The 26,950-nt window shown below is 39.8% G+C and overlaps 1 protein-coding gene across 2 annotated transcripts in view; it reads left to right on the top strand.

Annotated features, from left to right (window-relative positions):
- MED13L (mediator complex subunit 13L) overlaps positions 1–26,950 on the top strand; it is a 185,967-nt gene that overhangs the window by 112,492 nt on the left and 46,525 nt on the right. For both annotated transcript variants that reach the window (XM_080628961.1, XM_080628960.1), the window contains exons 5-7: positions 22,208–22,353; positions 23,661–23,855; positions 24,218–24,409. In XM_080628961.1, the coding sequence (XP_080485087.1) occupies positions 22,208–22,353; positions 23,661–23,855; positions 24,218–24,409 (533 nt within the window). The remainder of the gene's footprint in view (positions 1–22,207; positions 22,354–23,660; positions 23,856–24,217; positions 24,410–26,950) is intronic.

Below are 26,950 nucleotides of genomic sequence, written 5' to 3'. Positions count from 1 at the left end.
AATCTGGAGCTGATCTCCCAGAGATGGCAATCTGACCACCTTCAAGCATAAGATTTGCTGGGATCATCTGTGTAATAATTTGTCCATATGTGTTAAGCTGCAAACTGGAAGACAAACAAAATTAACAGGAACAAGGCAAAGAAAGGACTTATTTTCTTTCTTTCTTTGTAGCACACTGTAGCGTTTACTGGCTCACTCTTGATATGTTTAATAGCTCACTGTGTGGAAGGCAGCAGTGTGAAACAGTGCTGTACTCAACAGCTGGAGCTGCTTGGTTCAGTTAGTGATGAAAAGGATCTTGTGCTGGATTCTGACAAGGTGTATCTGTTGCTAGAATTCTTCACTCTTCTCTCAAAAGGAGCTTGCTACAGAAAACTCGCCTGCATTGAACAGCAGTCACCATCCCATTCCACTGCTGGGAACAGGACCTTTCCTCTGGAGTGGGGTGGCAGGCCTTGCAACCCACCCAATTGCCACCAGGGGTTAGGAATGGTGTGTCTGGCAGGAAGTTCTGGTGTAGTCATCTCGGATTGCAGGAATTAGTGAAGTTTATATTCTCCTGTCAAGTGTTGTCAATGAAGCCCGCCAGATTCCAGGAAGTGCTTGAATTCTACTTAATTTTAACTGTGCCTGGTTTTACTTAAAATTTTCCTTTATTCTGAGGAGAATCTACTTAAAATATTGAGATTGAAAGTGGAAACTAACAGAAGAATTATTCATTATTCAGGTTTATACCTTTTTTTTTTTTTTTTTTTGCTGCTGGTTTGAAAAAGGAATGATTCTGCCCTGAGGTACAGGGTGGGAATGCATGAAGGGTAATCCTAAATCTTCTTCTGACTATTCCTAACGCTTTTCTGTTGCTATCCTTTTTCAACCCAGGCTACTTAATTCCATGCGAGAAGGGTTGGATTTTATTTGTGTTACAGACAGAATATAAAGGTGTAGTAGAAAGTTGTCTTACGTAGGCTAACGGAACTAAGTGTAAGCCTTGTTTTCATCCTGCCTTGTGGCAGAAAAGGGTCAAATCATGTTGGCATTTACACCAAGCTAAATACTACTGTGGAGCAGTAACTTTCTAGGAGTCTAGAACTCATTATGGCTTGTATGTGCCTTCCTGGTGCCAAATTTGGTTTCTTCAGCTCAATGGTTGCAGTCTGTGCTTCTAGAAGGAAAGAAATAATAAAGAAATGAGTTTCTTCAAATTACCTAAATTATTCTCCTTCCTCCTGAACTCAGCTACGTGTTACTCTCTGCCTATGCAACATTAATAGGATCAGATAATATCGAAGACTTGTGTTTTTTCATAATTATCTGTTTAACCTTGTGACTGAGGGTAATGTATCTTCTCCATCTGTTACTAATTCAGCTGAAGCAAAACTGGTTTGGCTGTGTGGAGGCTGTTGGCTTAAATGCTGATGAATAAGCCATAGATAATGTAATTAACTGACTTTGTGTCAGTTTGGAAGGTAAAAATGGCTCCTGATGCAAGACACCAGTATGAATTCTAGGTCAGGAATTTCCAAAGCTACATTAATTCTGTAAGATGTTTTGCAGTCATTGTGTGAAGGAATTCTGTAGCTGCTGTTTCAAGTTCCATGTTCTGAAACTCATCACTGCACTTCACACTGATGAGCAGACTGGGGAAAGAAGCCAAGAAATTAATGGACCATAGAAACTAAATTACCCTTTCAACCCTGAAGGAAGTCTTCCCTCGCTCTCAACTCATGCATTGATCCTAACACAGGGCAGACAGAACCTGCTGGAGCCATTTGACAGTGATGTCTTGCCTTGGTATTAAATCTGCAGAGTTTGTGCAAAACCAGACTGTGTTTTATTTCTAAATAATTTTCCCAGATTTTTTTTTTTTTTTGAACTTCCACATGAAATAAAATTTGGCATCTATCTGAAGTGATTCGTTGGATGGTTTGGGTTTTTTGGTTTCCTTCTGCTCTCTTGAATTCCCGTGGCTGCAGGAAAATTGAAATCCTTTCTGCTTTCTGAAGAGAGGATTAAAAATGGAAATTCTAGGGCTAGCTTGGATTGGAATTGCGCTACTTACTATCAGCCTTTGTTGTGTTATAGAAGAACAAATTGTGAGGAAAAACAGAGTTAACTACAGAGTTCTCATGAGAAACATGTTTTTAGGTACTTTAAGAATCTTGGTATTGTTTGCCTAATTAAAAATAAAGCCGTATGGAATCCAGGCTGTAATTAGTTTCATATGGTTCAATTCTTTGGCAACAGTTGTAGTGTGTATACTGCACTAGTCCATATGTGGGCATCAGTAGCTAGATACAATACTAGCTGTTAGTTGCAGCAGGGCACTGTCATTGCCAGTTTTGCCCGTACTGATCATTCCTTTAAACCATTATATGTCTTACTCCGGTGATTTTGTACTGTAAAGAGATGTTACTCTCCTCCTGAAAACCAGACAGACCTGGTATTTTACAGCTAGTTACATGTTTGGTTTTTCACTTAGGTGACCTTATTCCAACAGTTCACATGTAGTCTATCCAATGATTATATATATACTTTTACAGGCAGGTGTTTTAAAAGATGAATATGGGTACCTTGTTTTCAGCAGTCAGTATAGATGTGTAATGGCAAAGATGGGTTTTCAATACTTGCACCTCACCATTCCCCCTTCTAAATGTTGGCTGCAGCGACTTCACTGCTTGGACTACTGAAAAATCTTTCTCTACTTAGAGTTTGTGAAGAAATGAACCACCAAACCTAATGCTGGTATAGCATAAATTTTCAAGAATTACTGTATTCCAGGGTTTAAAGCAGGTCTCAAGAAATCGTAAAGGCAAAAGATAACTCTTGGGTCATACAAATCCATCTCCACTAGGGCTTTTGTCAGTGTAATTACGGCTGGGAGGAGCAGAAAGGATTAAAGCTTTATTCTTTTTGCCAGCAAGTGTTTTGAAGTGTTGGATATATTTCTTTAGGGTTTTTACACCTGAAAATCCCTGCCCCATCCCTGGCAGTGTTCAAGGCCAGGTTGGACGGGGCTTGAAGCAACCTGATCTAACGGAAGGTGTCCATGCCGATGGCAGGGGTTTGGAACTGGATGAGCTTTAAGGTCCATTCCAACCTAAATCATTGTAGGATTCTGTGAAAATAATCTCTAAGTGTTCCATGCTCTTTTCTGCTAAAGCAACTGTATTTATTTTCTTGGTGTTTGGGTTTTTTGTGTGTGTATGTTTCAGTTTGTTTGCTTGATTGTTTTTCCCAAGAGGAAATTGGCGAAATGGGTTGGGAGAGCCATCTAGATATCTTGAATGAGATGAGCCGTTTCTAATTCTCTTAACTCTTCAAGGTATTCTTAGGAGTACCAGAAAGAGCAGCTTCCCTTTAAGCTTGGTGGAGGGCAAGTTGTGTGATTGAAATTGGAAGAAGGATGTCATGTTCCATCGCTAAATACTAAAACCGCCTTGCAGAAGGATATGTACAACATGTAGCTGGCAGTTGCTGACCACCAGCCTCTCAAACTCATGCAGGACTTCTGCTGGGATGAAGCAACAGCAGAGTCAGGCAGGATTTTGGATACAGGTCTCACTTAGAAACTCACTATTGGTGGGATAAACATAATTCTTACATATGATTGCGTAAATGTGTTTTCACAAACATACATTTTCATATTTATTGCTGCACTGTTTCTTCCTTGAAGTGGATACATGTTGAAAGTTCTATTCATGTGAAATACAAATGTGTAGCTTTTAATGTAATGTTAGAAATCTGTATGATGCACACACACTGACAGAAACACATTGTCTCATTACTGATACTCCTTGCAAGTTGCTGGTTGTCTAAACATAAAATGTTCACAACTTCTGTCACTTAAGTATTATTGGCCGGTGTAGCAAAAAACCAAACACTCTGAACATTAATTTTACACTTAGTTATTACACAAGGACTGTGTAGAACTCTCTGTTCCAGGGAAGCTTTTATTTTGTCTCCGAAAGCCTGTCTTAACTAACAGTGACTTCAAGAGGGGAAAAAATAGTCTACCAAATGTGTAAGAAAGGTGGGGACTTTGATCCTTACAGGCTATTGAAGTACCTCTTGTTAGTGCCTCTTGAGAATTCAGGAGGGGTGTGTTGGGGATGGGGCTTTTTTTTTTTCTTTTTGAAGTTTGAGCAATTCCTGTCAAATTATGTGGCTGATGGTTGAAGCCAGAAAAGACATTAGTAACTTAAAACTGCTGGACTGCTGCTTCTGGTGGTTTGGAGTTTGGTCAACAAGACCGACATGGAGTATGGTTGAGGTAAGACATGGTTTATGATCCAGGTTGTTTGGGATGTGGTACACCCAATTGCCAGTTAGTGACTGTGTAGGGTGACACTGTAGCAGTTGCTATAGTAGCAGGGTGTAAGTAGTAAAGATACAGATTGTGATGTCCCCAGCACAGCATTGCCCCTTTTCCCTTTCAGGTTGATAATAGAGTGAATTTGCAGGCATTTTTAAGCAACACTGTGTGGCTCCATTCTGTGCCAATTTTGTGCAAGCAATTACCTCTTGTATTTTAGACTTAAATTATGGAATGAAGTGCAAGTGTGGACTTAACCTTTTTGCTATTCTCTCGGTACATGGACATGTCCATAGGCCAGATCTGTCATCTGATGACAGTAAGGTCAGCAAAGTTCTTAAGACAGAATAAAGGAACCTGGTAGTTCCTTTTCTGTGCAATGTATCTATTGCTGTCTGTAAATAATGGTGTATCCGAGTCTCCAGACCTTCTGTAACACCTGAAAACACTCTCATTTTACAGTGGAATGTTTTAATAGGTCACTAAGCATTGACAAAGGAGGCTTGTGTTGTCCTCAGCTGCATCGGGTGGGTAACCTGCCTATTGAGGAAATTGTGTGCCCTAGAGGAAAAAGTGTAATAATTTGCATATTCTTTACTCCTTTCATTCATTTTCAGTCTTGTATTACCAACCTGTCCCACATAAAAGACTACGTTTTTTAACCTTTGCTCTGACTTTGCTCTTCTGCTCACATGTATTTATGTGTCTTTTTTTCTACAACAGTTGAATGTATCTCATGCAGTGGTTGATTGTGGTAAAACAAAGGAGCTTGATAAAAGTCTATGTGCAGACAGCTATTTAAGTGTGTGAAGGGAGCCTGACATCTCTGTGGGAACAGCATTAGGATTATGCAGCCCTGTTGTACTCGCATCTTCAAAAACCTTCTCGTGTTTCCTGATAGCAATCACACTCGTGAACAATCCCACCATTTACCAGAATCGTTTGAAAAGGAAGTGACTCCCCTCTTCATAGGGCACATAAATAATATTGTGGAGACTCTGCCTGTCTTCAGATGCCAGGGCTGAAAAAAGGAGAAGTTCTACCAGGAAATTCCTATTTTCTGCTGCTAGCTCCCTTTCCTTTGGAGCAGAGAGCTACCAGGTTAGAACATAAGCTATAACTGCTGAGATGTGGTGGATCCAGGCAGCTTAGGGTTGATAGGGAGCTCTGGAGAAGAGACTGAGTCCTGGGTGAGGCTGCACATTGCATGAAATAATTGTCCACACCACAGAGGGAAAGATGTGCCCACACAGAGACCAAAGTTTGAAGAGGCAACAGAGACTCTTGCTGATGTTGTATTAGAATTCCCTGGTTGAAATCATCTTCAATCACTCCATTCAGTATCTTGGGTTATTTCCAATTGCCTGCTTTTTACCACAGCACTTTCTTTTCCATGGTAATAAAGGTGCTGGGAAGATGTGCAGGAGTGATTCCTGAACCATTCCAGGGATTCTGAACTGCCAACAAAGAAAAATACTGTCTGGCTGCCTTGCTTATTCCAAGCTCCAGTGAAACACCAAGCTCCAGTGAAACAGCAGGTCACAACAGGCAGGATAAATCCTTGAGGATTCAGACACTTGCTTCATGTGACTTGAAGAATTGAGAAGCTTAACTAACCCAATAGAGGAATAGATGTTTTAACTCCTTTTCTGTTGGTTCCATTTTATCAGTTATGGTACGAGACATTTTCTGTAGGCTAGACTGAAAAAACTTGGGATCCTGAAGCTGCAGACTATACTGAGGGATTTTGATGTGATTGCAGTCTAACTCATTTCCCTTCTCCAGCATTGACTGGTAACACCTGTGTTTTCCCTGTTTCTGGATTCTTCAGGAACAGGATGGTAATGGCAATAGCATGGACTTGAGTTTTAATGGTTTTGGCTGGCTTTCAAGTTGCCAGGAAGGGGGAGGAGGAACCAGGATGGGGGAGCGGTTATTTATTCTTTTCCTCACCCTATAATTCAGTCAAAATTTAACAGTATTTAAGTGAAAGCATGAAGAGAATGTTTCTGACCTTGAGGAAAATCCTGCCAAATCTCAGTGACCTGTTAGAAATAATGAAGTCTTGGGGGTTTTCAGGAAAATTTTGTGAACCTTGTGCAATTTAAATGCTCCATCAATACATGTAGTTATGGCTACTTTATAAAAGCTTACATGTAGAGTTTATGGAGTTCAGCTTTGCTTTCATTTAATTTCCCTCTCACTATTTAACTGGTGAGGCTGGTTTGAAGATCAGGGCAAGCTGCATCTTTCCTCCCCCTGGCATGCTACTTAGATGTGGGTTTGTGTTGGAGCTCATGTTGGATTACATATACACAGAACTCCACGCACAGTACCTGTACACATGAGAGCAGGGTGCTTTCTGTGTGCTAACTAATAGACTAATCAGATCGTCAAATAATTTCTTTCATTTTGTTTCCAATTTTGGATTGTAGCTGGTTTTCAGAGCATTGTTTTTCACTTGCAAACAAACATGTGCCGTCACAGAACTAGCCAAAAGCTTCAACCATTTTGTTTCTCTATGTGGGTGAGAATTCAGTGCAAAATTGACCATTGCAATACAGTCCTGCTGAAGAAATTGTTTGACCTGGCAGTGGTCCTGTCGGTAGTATAGATGGCCACATAGGCCAAGACACAGGCGCTGGGGCTTAGGGCCTGAGCTGCTCTGGGTTCAAGAAATGATCCTGCTTTTCCTCTCTTTGGTGGTCACTTAATTTTGGAGTGTCCCATCGTGAATGGCTGCTGTTCACAAGAGCTTTCTGTGTGGTTCAGCGCAATCTGCAGCACCAGTTGTAGTTCCACTCTTGCCAAGGCACTGAACTGGTATGCCAGGCATTTATAGAAAATACTTTTTGCCGCAGAAGTGGGTTTGTGTGTGTGTTGTTTTTCTTTTCATTTTAACAGCAGTTTCAAATGGAAACTTGTGCTTAATTCAAGGGAAAAAACTAAGGAGGAAATAATTTATCTCAGAAGATTGCTTGGTGGAACTGAAAACAGGAAATCTTGCTTTTAGTGTGATCGAATAATTGTTTTTCCTTCTCATTATTTTCTTTAATTGTCTTCATGGAACAGACTTTCTGCATTTTCAGATAATGTGTTCATCATACTTCTGTGTAAGTGTTTAAAATACAAGAAATATTGAACCGATGTACAGAAATAATATTTTCATTTAGTTTCTATTAATTCGAGCACATATGGCTTCAGAACATGTTTTTAAATACACTTCCTTTGGAATATTATTTCTTTTCAAACTCTGTTTGCTTGGGCAGCTTAAAGCAAAGGTGAATTCCTTGACTCATGTTCAAATTTACCTTTTTGTTTAAACAGAGAAATCCTGCCTTCATTTCAGCTTGTGGGAAAGTAGAATGTCCTACCAGTTCTAACATTGATGAGATTGGAAGGGGTTTTAATAGGCCAAAAACTTAATGTTCCCCCCCCCCCCCTTTAAGATTGTGTTGCTGGAGTTTGGGATGATGTCCAGTGCCTCTGTAACCCATCCGAGTAATGACTGCCTTGGCAAACAGATCCATCTTTCCCTGTCTTTGATATGAAATTACTTTCCTGTACCTCATGAACAAATGAAGTTACAGTCTTCATAAAGTCATTTGAAGCAATACAGTGTGACTGAGTTTGTTGAACTAGGTAGGTGTGCTTGGCAAGGAGAAATGAAATCTGTCTTACAGCAAGAGGAATCCTACAAGGAAGGTGGTTATTACAGAACCTGAAATTTGGGGCTTTCAAGTCAAGAAATGAGATGGAACATGAGATGTTGCCTTCCAGAATTAATTCAGATATTAACTTACATCTACAGAAGATGGAAGAGCAGAGGACTAAAGTGATATAGAGCCTGCAGAACTGAGAAGAAAAGAGAAGAGAGGAGCTAGCGGTGGGTAGATAAGGTCTAGAAACTAATGAAAAGAATTACCTGGGATGTGTAATTGTCATTGAAAACAAAAATCACTTGGGGAGCTGGAGCACGAGAGAACAGAGTGAATATGGTTGACTGAGTTGGGAGTCTTCAATACTCTGTCCCTGCTAATGCAGTTCTTTCTCTGTTTCTCAATGGGATTTGTGTGCCACCTGTTTCAAGTGCGTTCACTCTCCAGGGACATCAGATGGGAGTCAACATGCAGGAGTTAAATTATTTGGAGAGGATTCAGAGATTGAGTTAAATGTACAGGGATTCATTGCTCTCTAATTAGTTAAACTGTACTTTCCAAGTGCAAAGATCATAAACTAATGCATTTGTCATGGCTTTAGTGTTTTCTACATGCTGCTTAGTATTGTTTTGAATAATAAAATGTGTTCCATTAGTTGTGATCATACTGCATAATGGGCGCATGTAAAAGAACTTTGTGCAACTCCAAAGTGCTACAGCTGATAGCAGCACAAATTTTAATCTATTTTGGTAGGTATTTACATATTTTTATAGTCTCTTTTACAAACAGTCCGGCAAAGGAGGATAAACTTCCTCCAAGATCATACTGTAAAATTAATGAGGTTCAGGTCTCTGAAAAACATGGGTCCATTCTGTGTAATTTAATAGAAGGGTTAAGGACATCAAATACTCCATGCTTGGTACTTGAGCAAGACGTGCAGTACAAAGAAATGCAGAGATTTAGGTACTTTGCTTTGTGATCTGGGCTTTTTTTCATTCGGTTAAGGTATAGTTGAGGTTGGTTTGGGTTTTTTCATTCCAGGGACACAAAAAGGCATTCGTTTTACAGTAGTGCTGTCCCCCTGACAAACTGTGAGAGTTTAGCTCAAGTCCGAGGAGTATTAAAGCTCTCCATTAAGATTCATATCTCTTCGTGTTCTGTAATTTAAATACTGGGTTATTATCATAGGTGTATAATCATATAAAGGTTTCAGAAGATTTGTGTTGGGGGAGGAATGAACATAGAGGTGAATCAAGTCTTCCTGCACTTGCATAGCCTGTTTCCAGCTGTCAGTTTCAAATTGATCCAAGATGTTCAGACGTGCCTTAGATTGCCTATTGTAAGAGCGAGGCCGCTGCTTCAGTAGCGAGCTCCCAATGCTGAGGTTTATTTGCCAGAAAAAACTAGAAACTGGCTCATACTGGCAGATGGGTTCATGGGTTTAAAACCTGACAACTGTAGTTGTGTGAATCTAGAACATAAAAACATAAACATGGTGGCATGGTTTAGTGGGAGGTGTCCTTGCCCATGGCAGGGGGGTTGGAACTAGATGATCTTAAGGTCCTTTCCAACCCTAACTATTCTATGATTCTATGATACAATGCTTTTTACTTCTGCTTTTACCTGGAAATTCCCACGTTAAGGAGCTGTTTGAAAGCACAAATCAAACCTGCAGTAATGGCTTTTAGATTTTTGAGAATAATGTTCTTCCTCTTTTTTCTGTGTTGAAGGAACTAAGTAACCACATTTCCCTGCTGATGTACTTGCTTTGTGACTGAAACTGATAAATGTAATTTCATCTTCAGTGAACTTAATGACAACAAAATATGGGCTTATGTCCCTTCTACCCATTCAGTTTGCCATATTTTTTTCCAAGCATACCCTTTCTGAATGGCCTTAATCTAATATAATGCTACTTTGGATAATAGCATCCAGCTTTCATGGGGGTGAGGGGAAGAAGGGTGCATTAACCTACATTAGCAGACAGCAAAAATAAGCGTGTGTTCTGAGGCCTTGCTAAGAGGAGGATTGGCTTTTGATATGCTGTGGGTTTATTTTTATAACTTCTATGTCAAAAGTATGCCATGTATTTGTGGTCTGGTATCTTAACTGTGGTGACAGAGCCTGCGTGCAAGTCTGGAGAGCATCTCTGTGACTGAGTGAACAAGTCATTTAAATGGAGATACTGCAAATTGAATGTAGTGTCTATTAACTTGTGAATTGCTATGGATTGATATTACCATTAGTCAAAAAGCAGTGAGAAAGAAGACTGCATGCTTTTCAGGAAATCAGGTTCTATTATGGTAAGAAACGTTTGTTTTTTCTTTTATGAAATCTCAGTTTTCATTATTTGTGAGCCCCGTCTTTGGGATTTCTGTACAATGGTCTTATAAACTGTGAAGATTTTGGACGAAAGAACTGTAAAGCTGCACACAACCCCTCCATGTATAGAAACACATGATGCAAGCAGGACTGCTTAAGTGGCAGTGGCTTACTATCTACTTCATTTCTCTCCACACGCTGTTAGCAATCTGAGAATCATCTTCTGTTCACTTATTATTTCTCCTTATATTTATACCTTCTAGTTAGGGTTGTTGCAGAGTTGTTGACAGCTGGTTTTGTCCTCATGTTTTTCAGTTGTTTAGGTGTCTCCAGCCTTGTCTGAACAGTACTGAGGTGGACGTTTGAACTCGGTGTTCCCAACTGAGGAAGTGTTGGTTCCTGAAAAACTCTGAGCTTGTGTTATTTGTACCAAGAGGACTACATGTGTTCTAAAAACAAATAATGTGGGGTTTGAGACTTTGCATCCACACTTACACAGTAGCCCTGTAAAAACACATACAGTAATGCTGATCTGAGTTTTCAAGTTACAGGGGTAGTGACAATAATCATTTCTAACAAGTTTCTGTTGAGATCAAAGCCGTTTTAAGGCAAAACAGAAGATGAAGCTTTTTAGCTTCCAGAGCTTCTTGTGACATAACCATCTAGACAGAATTGAAGTGATTTTTGATGTTTTGCTATAAAAGAGATCAAGATTATAGAATAGTTTGGGCTGGAAGGGACCTTCAAAGCTCATCGGGTCCAGCCCCGTGTAATAGCAGGGACATCTTCCACTAGATCAGGTTGCTCAGAACCACATCCTGATGTCAGTGTTAAGAGATTTGTGTATTACCCCATGTGTATAGTCTTTTCAAAAATGCATCTTTGAATCTAGTCCAGAGCAAAGATGTGGTGACAAATTTGAGTGAATCTCTGCCACAAGGATATAGGAAAGAATTCTTACACAATTACTGTGGGACTGAGAATGACTTGTGGATTTACTCCTAGAGTGATACTATGAAAATGAAGCTCCTAATGTAAATGTGGTTTGATCCTCTTACATGCCTGTGTGTTAAATACTCTGTTTAGAAGCTGAACATGATTGTATCACTGATTTGAGTTATCCCAATAGTGCAGTTAGGGTGTAATAGTGAAACTATAGAAACTTAATTTGCAGTGTTCTTATTTTCATTATCCAGGCTTTACAGACTGACTTGTTCAATACATGCTAGTGCCTGTCATGTGTCAAATATCAAACCTCTGAACGTTTCCCTTGCCCTTTTCCCCTTCTCCAGAGGGGAAGGAGGACTCTGCTTCCCTGGGGAAGAGCTCCGGCAGAGCATGGGTGGCATGATGGGTTGGCAGAAGGGACAGTTTAGTAGCCCACTGATCACCAGCATGCAACAGCTACTAATTCTAGAGCAGCATGACACAAACAGTAATGGAAAGGAGGAGGTTTTTTGTCCACTTTATGACTGCTGAAAGCATCTTTACAGCAGTAAGGGGAAACCCCTTTTTCCAGAGCTTCAGCTATATGTGGGTCTGTGACCCACATTGTGCAAGCATGCCAGTTGATGATACTAATACAGCTCACTTTGTGACATGAAGTAACTGATAGCTGTATCATCTGAGATAAAATTACCAAGGAAAGCTTAAATTAAGGAGAGCCAGGGTTTAAACTTCGCAGTACTGAGCTGTTAAGGAAAGGTCAGTTTATGCCTTAGGCTGAAAAATGGAATAGTTGGTTGGCGAACCTCCATCAGTGCCAGTCAGGCTTGTTCCAGAGTTTAGTTATTAATATTCAAAAGGAATGTTTTCAGTCCTGATCTCTAGAGCACAACTGCTCATGACAGTTCTGAGGTGATTTTATGCCCGTATGGTATTTAATAAAATGTGAAGACTAACAGCACAGAAAGAGGGCTTTTTTGGAGATACCACACATAACTTAACGTGTAACTTTTTCACGTGCCATGAATAAGTTATGTGTCACGTTGAGTATATAGGCTCATCTGGCTGCATTCCTTTTTTAAAGAGTATTAGATCTTGTATGGAAATTGCTTTTCCAAAGGAGTCCATTTCAAACAACGTGTGAAAAAGCAGCACTTCAGACAAGGAGAGAGAGATGTCAGAAGGGTGATAACAGCAGGGATTTCACAAGCTTTATAGGCAATTCTTCCTGATGTTGGTATTTTGAGTATGCTAAAGCAAGAAAGATTGCATCCCTTCTGACAAGTTTCTAGTTAACTGTAATTCATTTTGTAGTTATTACCAGCAGGTGCTATTGGGTTTAGGATAACTGATAATACAGGTACAGATATGAGCAAGTCCCTGATTTCTGGTAAGGTTGTATATCTGAAGAAGCTCATAATTTCAGTTAAAAATGTGTGTTCATTAACCTGAATGTAGCTTTAATAACCTTTATGTTTCTTCTTTTTTTATCTTGTATTACAATAGAAATATGGTCACAATTCTTGTGTTTCCCAAACAGAGCAGGATACAGTGTCTAATCACAAAGAATTTATATTCATAATGAATAGGACAAACTTCCAGAATAAATTTTTTGGTACTGACATTTTAAATAAATCAAAATAGTTGTAGTTCTGCATCAGCACAATTCTGAAGTGTAACGCAAATGTTAAAACCCATAAATGCATTCAGTAATCATTAGTGCCTCGAGCTGCACAGTGTGGTATAGTGCTGACTACACCACTTCCCATCTGTTGCTAAGGGCAGGCTGTTGTTGCTTGGGATTTAATTGCAGAAATTTTGTTTTCTGGGTGCCTGAGACCTGTTTTAATTTTTTCTGGTATTGATTAGATGAAGTAAAAACTGGGGTTTATTAAAAACCTGTAATTCAGCACAAAATTTAGGTGGTTTCTGTTACTGAGGGAAACTGTTTCTCTGTTTATCTACTGTTCTTTGCAGGCAGTTTATTTTCTAACCTGAAGTATCTGAAATGTTCTTGAGTATTAGTAGAAGGATGAACACTCTTCACCTATTTATTAGTACTCTTTGGATTCCTGTAGTGTTGTCTACAGGTGACATCCTGTCACAGAGAGGCATCATGTCCCATTTGCAGAGCAGGAATCATGTCAAGTTGTTTAGAATGGGAGTCATGAAGTGTTAACTAAACTGCCTTGATTTTAACTGGTTAATATTTGTATTAGCAGATAGATTGACCAACCTTCTTTTGCCATCATATTTGGTATGAGGACAAACATCCTTGATCCAGAGGCATTTCACCCTTCCTTGTTACTCCATGTTGTCTTTGGTGTGAATGGATATGAAGAGCAGAATTTGTCCCTGGATGTAGTGAAAAGAAATACATTGTGGTGGTCATGGCAGCCTGCTGCCTGATTTAATTATTCAGGGATGTTGGGTCATTTTGGCTTATTTCTTTTATAGCTATCCACAGTCTAGGAACTACTTCAGTTCATCCTAGGAATTACTTCAGTTCATCCTAAAAATAATAAGAAGCAAATTTTGGATCAGAACAGCATATTTTGACAAGCCACATTCTATATCCATGGGCAGCTATTAATAAATCATTAAATTTCCATGTTCAGCATGCAGCACTTCTTAAATATAGAAAAATAAGGGGTTTATTGTGAATATTTATGGGAGATTTTCACCTGTTACGATGCAGTATTTCATTGAGGTTCACAGGAATAAAACTGCTACTTCAGTTTTACATGGAGGACAATCTCACAATGCCAGTGCACTGGAGGAGCTAATTATGCATTTTAATCCATTAATAAAAAAACAAGCTAAATATTACCCACTGCTTTAATGTATTGCAAAAATATGCTTTTTTCTTTATAATATAGTTTTCAGGGAAAGAATGAGATGATTTTTAGTGTAGAACATGTTGCTTCCTGCAGAAGTCATCTGGCTAAAGCTCGGTGATCTTTCCTGAAGTGAAAACTTCTCCTGAGGTTAAGCACTGTCACAGTGTAATTTACTGACGATGTGTAAGCTCTGTTATATTGTTCTGGGTACAGTCCAGTCCACCTTTAAGGTCATTAAAAAGCCAAACATGGAACGAAGTTATTCTAAGAGATCACAAACAGCCATTGCAGGAAGCTCAGAGCAGTTTGTACTGTGCTCATACTGAAGGTTATTACGTACATTGTACGTGGACAAAAGGTACTTTTCTCCAGCAAAGACTTGAAGTGGCTCTTGTGCGTACAGAGGCTCCAGTATAATTACTCCTCAAAATGTTAGCTAATGTGATGTGCAGCAGTTTCCCCTTGACTTTCCTGGAGGTGTTCATATTGCTGTTAGCCCTGTCACACTGCTGATTGATGTATCCATTTGAAGTCTAAACTCCAGCATCCCTCCAGGCTAGCAGGTCATCCTGTGCATACATTTATACAGAGGGAAGAATAGAATGCTGGTAGAGATGGGATCAGGGAGAGAATCTCAATAGAGAGGCATATATTAGCCTTGGCAAGAGGTTGTGGTGGTGACAACTGAGGAAGTGTTGAGATAATAAGTCTGTAACACAGAAAGTGTTTAGATAATGTTATCTGAATGCTCACTGCATTGTGAAACTGTTATCTTAGTACTTACTCCACCACTGGAAAACACTAAAGGTAATTAATATTTAGACCGAGTTGCTGTGAGCACATCTCATACATTTAAAAATTCCATCAGAATATGTGAGACAACATATTGAGTTGTAAAACACAATCATTAAAAGGCCTGGGTACTTCTGGTAACTGGTGTTGTTTTCTCCCCTCTTTTTGTTTGGGTGGGAGGAGACAAGGGGGAGGGAGAGAGAAACAGAGACAACAAAAGAAAGAGGAAAGGAATAATTGCCAGAGAAGTATGGTTTAATCTGCAGCTTGTATTCTTCTTCTCTGCCATGCACAAATGTGTGACTTTGGGCAGAAAGGGCTGCAGAAACACAGATTGTGTATCCAGGTTTCTCCTGGTTATCAGTTTCCCTTATTCACGAGACAACGGTGTGTCACATGAGGAAAAGATGTTGCAAGTCCTGTGATGCAGTGAAATGGCCACAACACCTTGTTTCAGCCGGGTCTTCATTAGCCTTCAAAGAAGCTCCTGCTGAAGGGACTCTCTCCAGCTCTTAACACATAGTACGTACTGGATGTAGCTGGGCAGCAGGTCTTCAGTGACCAGCGGTTAAGCACAGAATAGGCTCTAAGTTGCTGTTTGACATATTTGAGTATAGGCCTGCATCTGGGGCCATAGCAGAGAGGAAACATCTATGTGAGATTGATGCCCAGTACAGAAATGTGGACAGCTTTGTGCTGGCTGTCATTTGTTGCAAGGCTGTTGTATCTAGAAAACTCTGGAATTGCCTCATGTCTGGAAATGCTTTACCTTTTTGGCTTAGCTGTGGTTTCTGCAGAAACTGTTACTCATTCATTATGCCGTGTTTCTTGAATGTATATTGTGAACTACTGAAGTTGAACTTCTGAATAACTTTGTCTTTTTTCAGCTTGGGCAAGATTCAAATTCCATCTGGTAGGCAGAAAGTATGTTATGGGTTACTTGCAAGCATGAGAAATGCCACATAAATGTTTTGTCTCTCAGAATGTGTCTATACTACTAAGTGGACCAGACAAGTCATGATCTCCAGAACTGGTGTGCTGTCATCCAGACTGCTTTATGTTGCATGCTCCCTACTTGGCTTTGAGCAGTGGCAGCTAGCACTCTTCCAAAGCAATGCCCAGGAGAGGTCCTGGGGATAGAACAGCCAAGGACTGCTTCCAGCTAATGCCTCCGTTTTTGAGATGGAGAGGTTTTACCATTAGATATTGAGAAGAAATTTTAGATATTAGGCAGAAGCTCTTCCCTGTGAGGGTGCTGAGGCGCTGGCCCAGGGTGCCCAGAGAAGCTGTGGCTGCCCCATCCCTGGCAGTGTTCAAGGCCAGGTTGGACACAGGGGCTTGGAGCAAGCTGCTCCAGTGGAAGGTGTCCCTGCCCGTGGCAGGGGTTGGAAGCTTTAAGATACCTTCCAATGCAGACTATTGCGTAATTCTATGATATGAACGTGGTATTTCCCCTAAGGACCAGAAGAATGTGTCCTGGTGTTTTTTATTTGCTGCTACTGACGAAGTCTCAGTTTCCAGGTCCTCTTCTGCTCTCTTGGTACATGTGAAGAAGCTTTTTCTGCTAACACAGCTGCCTGGCAGGTCCCTGTAGTTCCTAAATTGGACCATCTTATGTCCTAGAGAAAAGTAGTGGAGATCTGGGCATGAGGAGGGTGCAACATTTCTCTCATTTAAGCAAAACAGGTAGGTCGCTGTGTTGGAACAGAGGGTCTGACTTCTGTAAAATCAAAGCAGAAAGCTTTGATTCTCTCCTCCCATTACATCCAGCCTTTGGTTGTTGTGGGAGCTTTTAAATTCAAGCTTCATTGAGGACATTTATTTCCAGATTCTTTAAAAAGAGGCAGTTTTCATGCTGGGCTATAAATTTGCTCTCACCTCTTCAAGGGGGTTGTGAGCTCTAGGTATGTCCAGGTGCTGCCATCTCCTGTCCAGACCATCAGTGTGACCTGCTGAGAGCTGTCCTGGGGCTTTAGACAAATTTAAAGGACATTATTATGCTCTTACTTACTCTCATGTTTCAAATCTGTGCAGAGCCTTTTCATGCCCTCTCTGTTACAGTCTGTTAAGTGATCAGTGTCATTGGTATGACTGTTTTCCTAATGCATGTGGCTTACTGCCCTCTTTCTGAGATCATACTTAATAAAGCTGTTTCAGGGTAAGTGAGTTGGGGGCTTTCAGATCCCAACCCTAATTTTCAGGGGAATTAGAACAGCAATCCAATTTATGGGTCATAAAATAGAATTAATTGTACTCAGTCAGTGGCTTTATGGGCAATTGCTTTAAAGGAGAGATGTCAGCAGCCTGGTGGCAGGGCAAGGGATCTCAAGCTCCTCTACAGAGAAATAAGTATTTAAATAAGTGTTTAAACCATCCTTGAAATTGTTCTAAAACCAGAATGAATGTTACAAGTATGAGATTCTCAAGTTTTCACCAGTTTCTTCTAAGGAACATTTAGCGTCAGTACTGTTTGCATTGTGCTTTCTGGGTATGTGAGTTGGTTGCAGTGTTTGGGACAAAACCCAGCTTAGAAACTGCACACTGCAGAGCAGCAAGTGCTTCTCAGAGTATAAAAGTGCTTTTCAATGAGTGATTTAAAAGCAGTAAAATAGTAATGGGAAAATCCATATCATAAACTTGGTTTTGGACTGTCCCTCTAATACAGAAAATAATCGGTGATGCTCTTCCAAGTTATTCTGTGATTCTTTTTAGTGCCTTCTCCCCATGCCACAGTAATTGTTATTGGCATTTTTAAATTACTGTTTTCCTGAAGTAATTGATTTGCATATTTATTACCCAAAAGGAGGTATTTTGAAATCTCTTACAAGGTACAGTTTTACTGCACCTTGACACACGCACATGTTTAGTACATGCATTCAAATCTCAGTTATGAATTGCATTATTTGTGTGGAAGTCATCTCTTTAGCTTGAATGCAGGCTGGTGCAGGTTCCATTGGGTATTTGTATAAAGCAACTAACAAATGGAATAAGTACATGGATCCATCAGATGTTCTTCTTTCTCTGCCAATGTTGTGCAGTTTAAACATGGGTCATGTTTTCATAATCCTCATCTGATTTTTATAGATAAGTAAATGTAATGTAATGTTATTTCCTTTAAGTCATTTATAGTAACTGAGGGATTGGTGTTCATAAAGGTTATGGGAGGTCCTAAACATTACATTGACAAGGTGTTCAGCTGCATTTTTAGGCATCTCAAAGATTATTTAAGGTAATGAAGATCCCAGAGGAGTCATTTGAAAGACACTTGTTGTCAGTTGCGAGTGATCAGGTGCCAAACCGAAGGTTTGATTAATGTAAATACTCTTTATTTGAGGATTTTTCTGTTTTATGGGCAAAAAACGTACCTGCAATACTTAGGAGAAGGACATAGGTCTTAGCTTTAGTTACAAAAGATTCTATGACATTGGCTATTTCTTTTCCTTATCTGTTCCCTTCCTCGTAAAACATAGGGATCTAAACACCAAGAACACATTTAAAATAAAATGAAGGGAAATAGCACAGCATATTTGTCACTGTGTATTTGAGGAGTGATTTTGTGTTTTTCTTTGTATTTCTATTAATAAAAGCCTTTTATAGAATTAAATCTTTTAGTTTTAGCACAAAAGTCTCAGTGAATATAGTGGAAATATTTATGAAAGTATATGCTCAAGTGTTCTGCTGCCTCAAGAGTGCTCAGCATTTTCCAGACCTTGGCCTTAGCTGTAGTTGGAAATAACATATGTTCTCTATATATTCTATTTGGGAAGGTGACATCCATCAGTCACCTGTAATGGAAAGAAAGGGTTCTGAAAAGGTACCTGTATAAACAGGCAAGAATGCCTGTGTAGTATAAATACAAGAGGTATAAAACAGGATGAAAAGAGAGTTATAAAATAAGATTAAAATAATAGGTTTTACTTAAGTTTGTGTTCACATTTCCTGACAGAAAACTGCTTGCAGCTACCACTGTCTCTGGTGGCACTGTTTGTATGCCTGAAACAAAAACCAAGCAAAGGAAGAAATTAGAAGCCTCAAGCCCTAAATGATAGGTATCTAAATTAATCCATCTGTACTGTATGTCATGCTAAGTTCATGGGTATGTGGCTGAGCGTTTTCCTTTGTAAAGCAGTGGAAGTAGTTTGGAAGCCATTTCACATGCCTCTCTGGTGGTTTCTGAGAGTTTGATTTCGGAGAGATAAGAAAGAGTACAGCAATGGGGAAGTTTAACAACCTGGAGAGATAGTGGAGTGGCTACACAAAAGCCTGTCAGCTTCAGGGTTTGAACTAGGTTGAAATAAATTTAAATAAGATAATAAAAAGAAGCAGTCTGAAGATGGTGCATTTTAGAAACTCCAGCCTGATCTGAATTTTGTGTTTAGCTTTTCATAGGGCCATTGGTAGCACAAAGAGTCGTAGGTCTCTTAAGAAAACTGGATGCTGATAAAAACCCTATTGGAAGACTCTAGTGAGGACCTGAACAATTCCTGTATTTTGGAGCTTTACTTTGAAGTATGTAGGTCTTGCTGTGGAGTTAGAGCTAAGTGCCTATTAAAAGTAAAGCCTCGGTGCTCAGTCTGCTCCTGCAGGCTGACTGGCTTTAGCTCGGTGAGTTTTCTACTTGAACTATACTGGGAGATCTGTCTCCTGTTTGGAGCAAGAATGATTTCTGCAGCTTGGTATTTCAGGAATTGTGTGAAATGGACTGAAGACAGGAATGTCAGGAGGCTGGGATGTACATGCCTGAGTGGAATACATCACCCAGTGTGCTGATGCTATTTGCTTGAAACAAAACTTGTATTTGCTAGTAGAGTAAACATTTTACTGGGAATCTGCCAGAAGCCTCTTGGGAATGCAGGAAGTCTCCAGGCCTTGATCTTGATTATTTTTGGTCTTGAAAGCTGAGCTCAGAGCAGTGGCTCTGGCACCAGAGGGAGGGAGTATAAAGGCTGTGTAGCTGTTTCTTCTCTTGGCTGGATGGAGGGCACACAGGAGAAGGCCTGGGGCAGGGCAGAGTTTGCTTCTTATTGTACTGTGTGGACTTGGTACCTGTGCTCTGAAGCAGAGGAGTGATTGAGAGACTGACATCTTTTGGTTCTCTTTCCATAGCTGAGCATGATTTACTTTGGATCCAGTGCTAGAAATGATCCCTCTTTCCCTAAAACAGTATTTATTGCTGGCCATGAGTAGTAATAGTCATTGCTATTATTCTTTAATCCATCTTATTTGCAGGAAAGCAAAATGGGCCAGTACTGTATTTGTATATCTTTTCGCCTGTAATTAGTTGTAAATATGTTTAGTTTTCCAAACTTAATGCTTAATTTTGGTGTTAGCTGTTTCTCAGTTGATAAAGTTGGTGAAATGCATTCCATTCCCTGCAAAACCAAATTCATCTTTCTCTCTTAAACTCTGATTTTGTCTGTTTCTTACTCTCACAGTGTTTATGGGTACTTGTGAATGTTGCGTAAGATTGGGTGTGATTTGTTCATACCAGGCCACTTTGCAAGAGACTTGAATGAGACCTGGGTGGTCCCAAGTGGCTGGGTTTTGAGTCAGGTCAATAGAAGCAAGTGAGATGTTCGCAGTCAAACCCTTGCAGAACCAGGAGGATTTCCATGTAACATCCTAAAACCAGGAGTTGCAAATGTCTACTTTACTAATAGCTTTGTTCCCTGCTTCAGAAAGGCTGACCTGCTGCATGCTGAACCCTTTGGAGAGATATCCCTGCTTGATTTTAGACCACATTTCTCATGCTTTTTTATTTATTAAGACTTCCTTTTATATTAAGGGCTATCATCCTCTCTAAGGAAACTAATGGGGTTTGATGAAATAATTGGGCTTTGCTTTTATTTTTTTATTTCTTGTATGTGCAGAAGTCTGTTGTTCAATTTGTTTAATTTTTAGATGAATTGCTTTGTTTTTCTTTGGGGCAAGACAGCTGCATAGAAATACCTGTGAGATACTGATTTACCCATGGCAGACTGTGATCCAGTGTGTCCCATGTCCCTGTTGGTGTCATGGCACCAAGGAAGTTAATTGTTACCTATCATTTAAGTATGCTTTTCTCTCCATATTTTCCTCAGCTGACCATTGTGTTCAGTTTTTGTGGTAGTATTTGAGGCTCACAGAAGAGTAACTTGTAGTGCAGGACAAAAAGTTGTTCTACACAGTGTGTAGAATCAGTCAGAAATTCAGTGAGATTAAACCAGTTTCCTGTTCTAGCCCACCAATGCCTTTGTTCATAACTATCTGACAATAGTAGAGCATCTGGTTGAGTTCAGTACTAAAATGCAGTTGTTATAGTTGCCTGTGTGTTCTCTTTTTGGTGAGGGTAGTTCAGAGCTGTCTTTAGAATCCAGGTTACATTATGGGTGGCCTGGTGCCAAAGCCAACAGCTCTAAAACTATGCCCAGCTCTTGTATTGGACAGAAAAATTTCTGCAGAATTACCACTTCAGCTCTGTGAATTTATACTTGATTAAAATGATGATAAAAAGTTTGAATGTACTTTGTTTTCTTCTTTCTTGTGGCTTTGTGGCAAGAAATATTTAAGCAAATAGCTATGATGGGAGGTCATTCTCTGGATAGAATCAAGTGGGAACATTTTAAATTCCATTCATTTCAAATTAAGTTTGATTGTCAGTGGCAAATCCATGGCTCAGTTTAGACCATTGTCAACTATTTGTAATATTCATGAGCTTTTGTTTTCTTAAATGGAGATTCTCATGAGATGTTAGCGAAAAATCTTTCCTATTCCTTTTTTATTTCTTTTCAGCTAGTACTCATTGAGAGTGAGTTTTGAAGAATTTCTCAAGAGCCCTATTTTTACTACTTGAAAATCCCATTTGAATCACATTAATTGAAACAGGTACCTTAAGGGGGCCTACAGGAAACCTGGAGAGGGACTTTGGGTAAGGGTCTGCAGGGACAGGACAAGGGCAAATGGCTGCAACCTGACAGAGGGGAGATTGAGAAGGCCAAGTTGGACAGGGCTTGGAGCAGCATGGTCTAGTGGAAGGTGTCCCTGCCTGTGGCAGGGGGTTGGAACTGTATGAGCTTTAAGGTGTCTTCCAACCTAGACCATTCCAGGTTTCTATGATTCTGTTAAGTAGGAAAACAAACCTTTGAGGTATCTGCCAACCTTGTTAAACAACTGTCTAGTGGCTGGTCATTCTATTGTATATGGTTAGCAATCAGTCAGTGAACCTGTACGTAGTAGGCGCAAGTGACAAAACAGAAGAGTGTATATATTTGGCCTCCAAGGCTGTGGAATCACTATCTCCTATGAGTTCATTAACATGCTAATGAATGTCTTTCTCATTTGTCTTCCCCCTCTTCCAGTGAACATTTGTCATGTGCCTTCACGTTCTTTCTCCATGGGGAAAGCAATGTGTGCACAAGCGTGGAGATCGCTCAGCACCAGCCAATCTACCTGATAAACGAAGAGCATATCCATATGGCCCAGTCCTCACCATCACCATTCCAAGGTAAGGGAGCTGGATTTGGACCTTCATGTGCCTTAACCTCACTTATGCATGGCAGGGGCTTCACTCCTGGGGGTGTTATCTTTGGAGGTGAGTAAGGTAAGATTAAGACTTGGTTAAATTCTGTTCAGGAAGTTGTGGACATAAGGGAAGATGTTGTTAAGACTTCAGCTCTAGAGTCAGCCATATGGGAATGGGAATTTTCCAGAGCTTTCTATTCATTAACATTGTTTTTAAAGGTACTTGCATCTAATAAATAAACCAGAAATTATCACTTTTATTTAAGAAGACTTACTATTTAAGGAAGTGAGTCCATTGATTTGACTGTTACATGGTGTCTAGTTCAGTGGCTCAGATCTAGAACTTCGGTGCTACATAAATACAAATACAGCTTATCTAATTCAGGAGTACTTTTCATTCAGAGATTGACAACTCTTATGTTTTTAAAAGAGGTGTGTGTGAAGCAATGCAAAACTCAAAGTATCTGTGACTATTTGGCAGTGTAAGAAATGAGGGGTTTACAGAATTAAGAGAACAGCCTATTAAATTCATAATGTAATTGTGATGTGATTCTCTATGTCAAAAAAACTAAGACTATTTGAGTCATTGAGTTACACTGTCTTCACTACAGACAGAAATTAAAATTTCAAAGCAATTAAAGGAAGAAATCTTTATAAAATTAAACATACACCCAGAGACTTATAAAATGAGCATTCATAGAGATGTCAATTTAGGGAAGCTTTATTAAAAAACAGTTTGTTTCTAGATACAAAGTTTTGACAGAGACCGAGACACTTAATTCATAGAAGGTTTGATTTCAGTGAGCTAAATTCATTACTCTCTCAAATCAAATGTGACTAAAAGCAAAATAGAGTATGAATAGAAATACGTGTTGAGCAACGAGTCTCCTGATTTGACATGACTGTAGTTGTCTGCATATACTCTTACCTCTCCTTCGTAATACTGAGAAATCTCAAACACCATATGCTCCCGGTAAAATTCCTCCTGTTGAATATCTGCCTCTATTACTTCCACATATGGTCATCCCTTTGCTGTTTCAGTACAATTAGATTAGTTCATTGTGGCAATTATTAATCTGAACTGCAAAAAGGTGTGGGTTTAGCTCTATGAGGATGGCTGTGCTGGAATGTGGCTTTAAACTCACACCGGATTTTGCAGTAGCTTTCCCCTGAAGACAGATCCTTAAATAGGATGTGCATGGAACAGTGACTCAGACTGGAGGAGTAGAGACTCAGTAATCCATAGTTTAAATAAACCTACTGGAGGGACTGTTGTTTATTACTTTGCAGTGTTGGTGAGTCCTTATGGTTTAAATGGTACACTCACGGGCCAGTCGTACAAGATGTCAGATCCAGCGACTCGGAAGTTGATGGAGGAATGGCAGTATTTCTATCCTATGGTGCTGAAGAAAAAAGAAGGCATGAAAGAGGAAGAGGAGCTGGGATATGACAACGATTTCCCTGTGGCAGTTGAAGTCATTGTTGGTAAGTTTCAGTATTGTGCCTGAAGGGTTATTTTCTACAAAATCTAATTAATCAGAAAGAGCCATTGTAATTTTCCTATATCCTATTGTGGCTCTCCTGACACTGGAACATCTGACTAGTTATCTTGCCTCAAGCTTCTGTACTCCCTGTCTCCCACATGCTATTATTCACAATATCAGGCTCCTTTTTTCAGCTCTGTACTGGTTAACAGAGGGTTATACGTACATTAGTATGTGAAATTTCGTAGCTGTTTATATTTCAGGTAATTAGTTTTGTCTAACTGACATTGGAAATAAGTTGAAGTAGCTGGAGCTGCTGCATTACCAGGTATATTTCAGATTTTATTTTCTTTTTCTTTGTAGGTGGTGTGAGGATGGTATATCCTTCAGCCTTTGTTCTCATCTCCCAGAGTGACATTCCCATGTCACAGAATACTGCCAGTACTGGAGGCCATATAAATGTGGGACAGCAGGGGCTTGGAAGCGTGAAGGATCCTGCTAGTACCTGTGGGATGCCGCTTACTCCACCCACTTCTCCAGAGCAGGCTGTTACGGGTAAGCAAGTGAGGAGGCTGGAGTCAGTTTTGCGTAGCTCATGATAAGTGAGGGTAAGTATGAACAGTAGCAGATTAAAGAAAGGCAATAGAGAGAAGGTTAGGAAAGGACTTCTTCTGCTAAAAGAAAGCAAATGGTTTAAACACCCCTGAAGAAGATACATCTTTAAACAAAACTTTGTGAATTCAGTTAAACTCCATTTTCTATTGATGCATTATTTTTGTGCAGTGGTGCCAATACCTGAGAGGCTGGATTCTGGCAGTGGTTTAGGAGGGTTAGTGTTGGTTTTCTTGCATTGGGATGGGAGGAGGGTGTTGATTCATTGTGGTTAAAGAGTACAGTGAACATATAGGGGTATGTTCTCTTTTTGTAAAGAGCTGGGAATACAGCACTTAACTAAGAATTCTTGTTGGTATAAGAATTTGCAAATGTTAGGTGCTCTTTTTGTCCATCACAGTTGGTTTTTGATTAAGGGCCATTCAAAAGAAATGTGTAAGTCACTGGAACTGGTAGGAAGGAGCTGGGCTTCCCAGATGAGGCCTGCCACAGGCTTGCATTGTACACAGATGGCAAACAGTGATGCATGATATTTGCAAGTGAGCTATATGTTTTGTCTGGATGGAGTATACCCCTTTTGAGATCCATGGTAGTTCTAATCTCAGAAGCCACCCAAATGCTTGTTCTGTGAGGTACTAGATCCTTAATATCCCTTGTTGAAATGAATATGCATGTCCTGTTGCTGCTTAGACATTGCAATAAATATCTAAAACCTGTCATCACCTGGAACACAGACAAGACTTTGATTAGTTGCTGTCTGTGTGGTTATGCTGTAACAAATTCAGTACTGCAATTTCAAATGAGAACTAAGGAGCAGAGGAGTGAAATGTTTGTTTGAGTGCAAACTTCTGAGAGAAGTAGTTAAAAAAAAAAAGGAAAATATATGATGTAGAAAGAAGAAATTAAGTTATTTTTTTCCCCCTCTCAAAAACTTTTTTAAGGCATGTTTACAGCTTTTTTGTGTATATTGTCTTCTGAACTTGCTCTTTCCAGACTTGCCAGTTAATAGAATTACAAGACAGCTGAAGCTGGAAGAGACCTCTGGAGATTGTCTCATCCAGGCAGGGTCAGGAAGAGCAGGTTGCTCACACATTGTCCAGTCAGGTTTTGAATGCCTCCAAGGACAGAGACTGCACAACCTCTCTGGGCAACCGGTGCCAGCGCCTGACCACCTTCACATGAAAAGTTCTTTCTTACGTTTAAATGGAATTTCCTGTATTTCATTTTATGCCTATCACCTCTTATCCTTTCAGTGGATACTACTGGTTATATCCTCTCTGTTCTCTCTGTCAAGTATTTGTATAGATGGGTAAGATTCCTCCCCCAGCTTTCTCATGCTCTCCTTGTAACCTTTATTGATGGTAATTTCACAAATACTGGCATGTTTTATGCTTTGTAGATGCCTATTAACTGACTGTGCCAGTTCACGGGAGATTCTCTGACTTGAGTCACGTGAGCAGAGTCATTAGCGACTGCTCACCACTGGGCAACTTCTGACCACTCGCATTAGAAACCACTCACCACTGGACAACTACCTTCTGCTTGAACTTGGACAGATGGGGATAAAGGATCCTTATTAGAGCCTCCCTGAGGTCCAAGGAGCCAGCAAGCTGGCTTAACCTTTATTAGATAGTTCTGTCACATTGAGAGAGTCAATCTTACTTAGCAGTAATTACTGCTAATAATATAAAATGTGAGATTTAAATTCCCTTGAATAGTGTTTTTTTTCCAACACAACTGATAGTTAAAATAAGCAAGAAGCTTTTCAGTAACTACCTGAAGCAAGATGATCGACTTGTAAATAGCGATCCCTGATGAAGTATTGATGTATATTGTAACGTGCTATTGTATTTTTAAGTTCTTCAGATCCCTCTTAAACTTGTACAACATCACAAGGGCGTTCTGTTTTAGAATATTTATAAACTAGTAATATCTAAACAGTGTTCATATTGTTCAGTCTGGCAGGCACAGTTTGTGTTTGATCTCTGCCATTGTTTGAGGACAACGTGAAATAGGATCAGAGGGGTGCCTTTTCAGCCAACAATGAAAGGATTCCTTTCTATTATATCAGGCACCATTTTAAAAGGCCTTGAAAAGTTGGAGAAATGGAATCGAAAACCATGTCATGCAGTTCAGAATCAGTAAATGGGATACATAAACTGGGTTAGTCTGAGGCACATGAATGATACTTCAGTCCTGCCCTGTACTAGTAAAAATGTGGCTGTAGTACCATCACCAGTTCTGAACACTTAAGGATGTGGACAAATTGGATGGAGTCCAGAAAAGTGCACTGGGAATGATTATAGATGTTGCAAAAAGGACCTACAGAAAAGATGGGAAGAATTGAGGTTGTTTAGTCTAGAGAAAAGAAATTTGAAAGAGAAATGGTGGAATCGTCTTCAGAGACGTAACAGGAGAAGAATAATCTGTCTGCAACCAACATGTAACAAACCAAAACTGGAACAAAGCAAAACTAGGCTAAAC

This window comes from Psittacula echo (assembly GCF_963264785.1).
Source record: "Psittacula echo genome assembly, chromosome: 13".
Classification (NCBI taxonomy): Eukaryota; Metazoa; Chordata; class Aves; order Psittaciformes; family Psittacidae; genus Psittacula; species Psittacula echo.
This window is presented reverse-complemented; position numbering and strand designations above follow the sequence as displayed.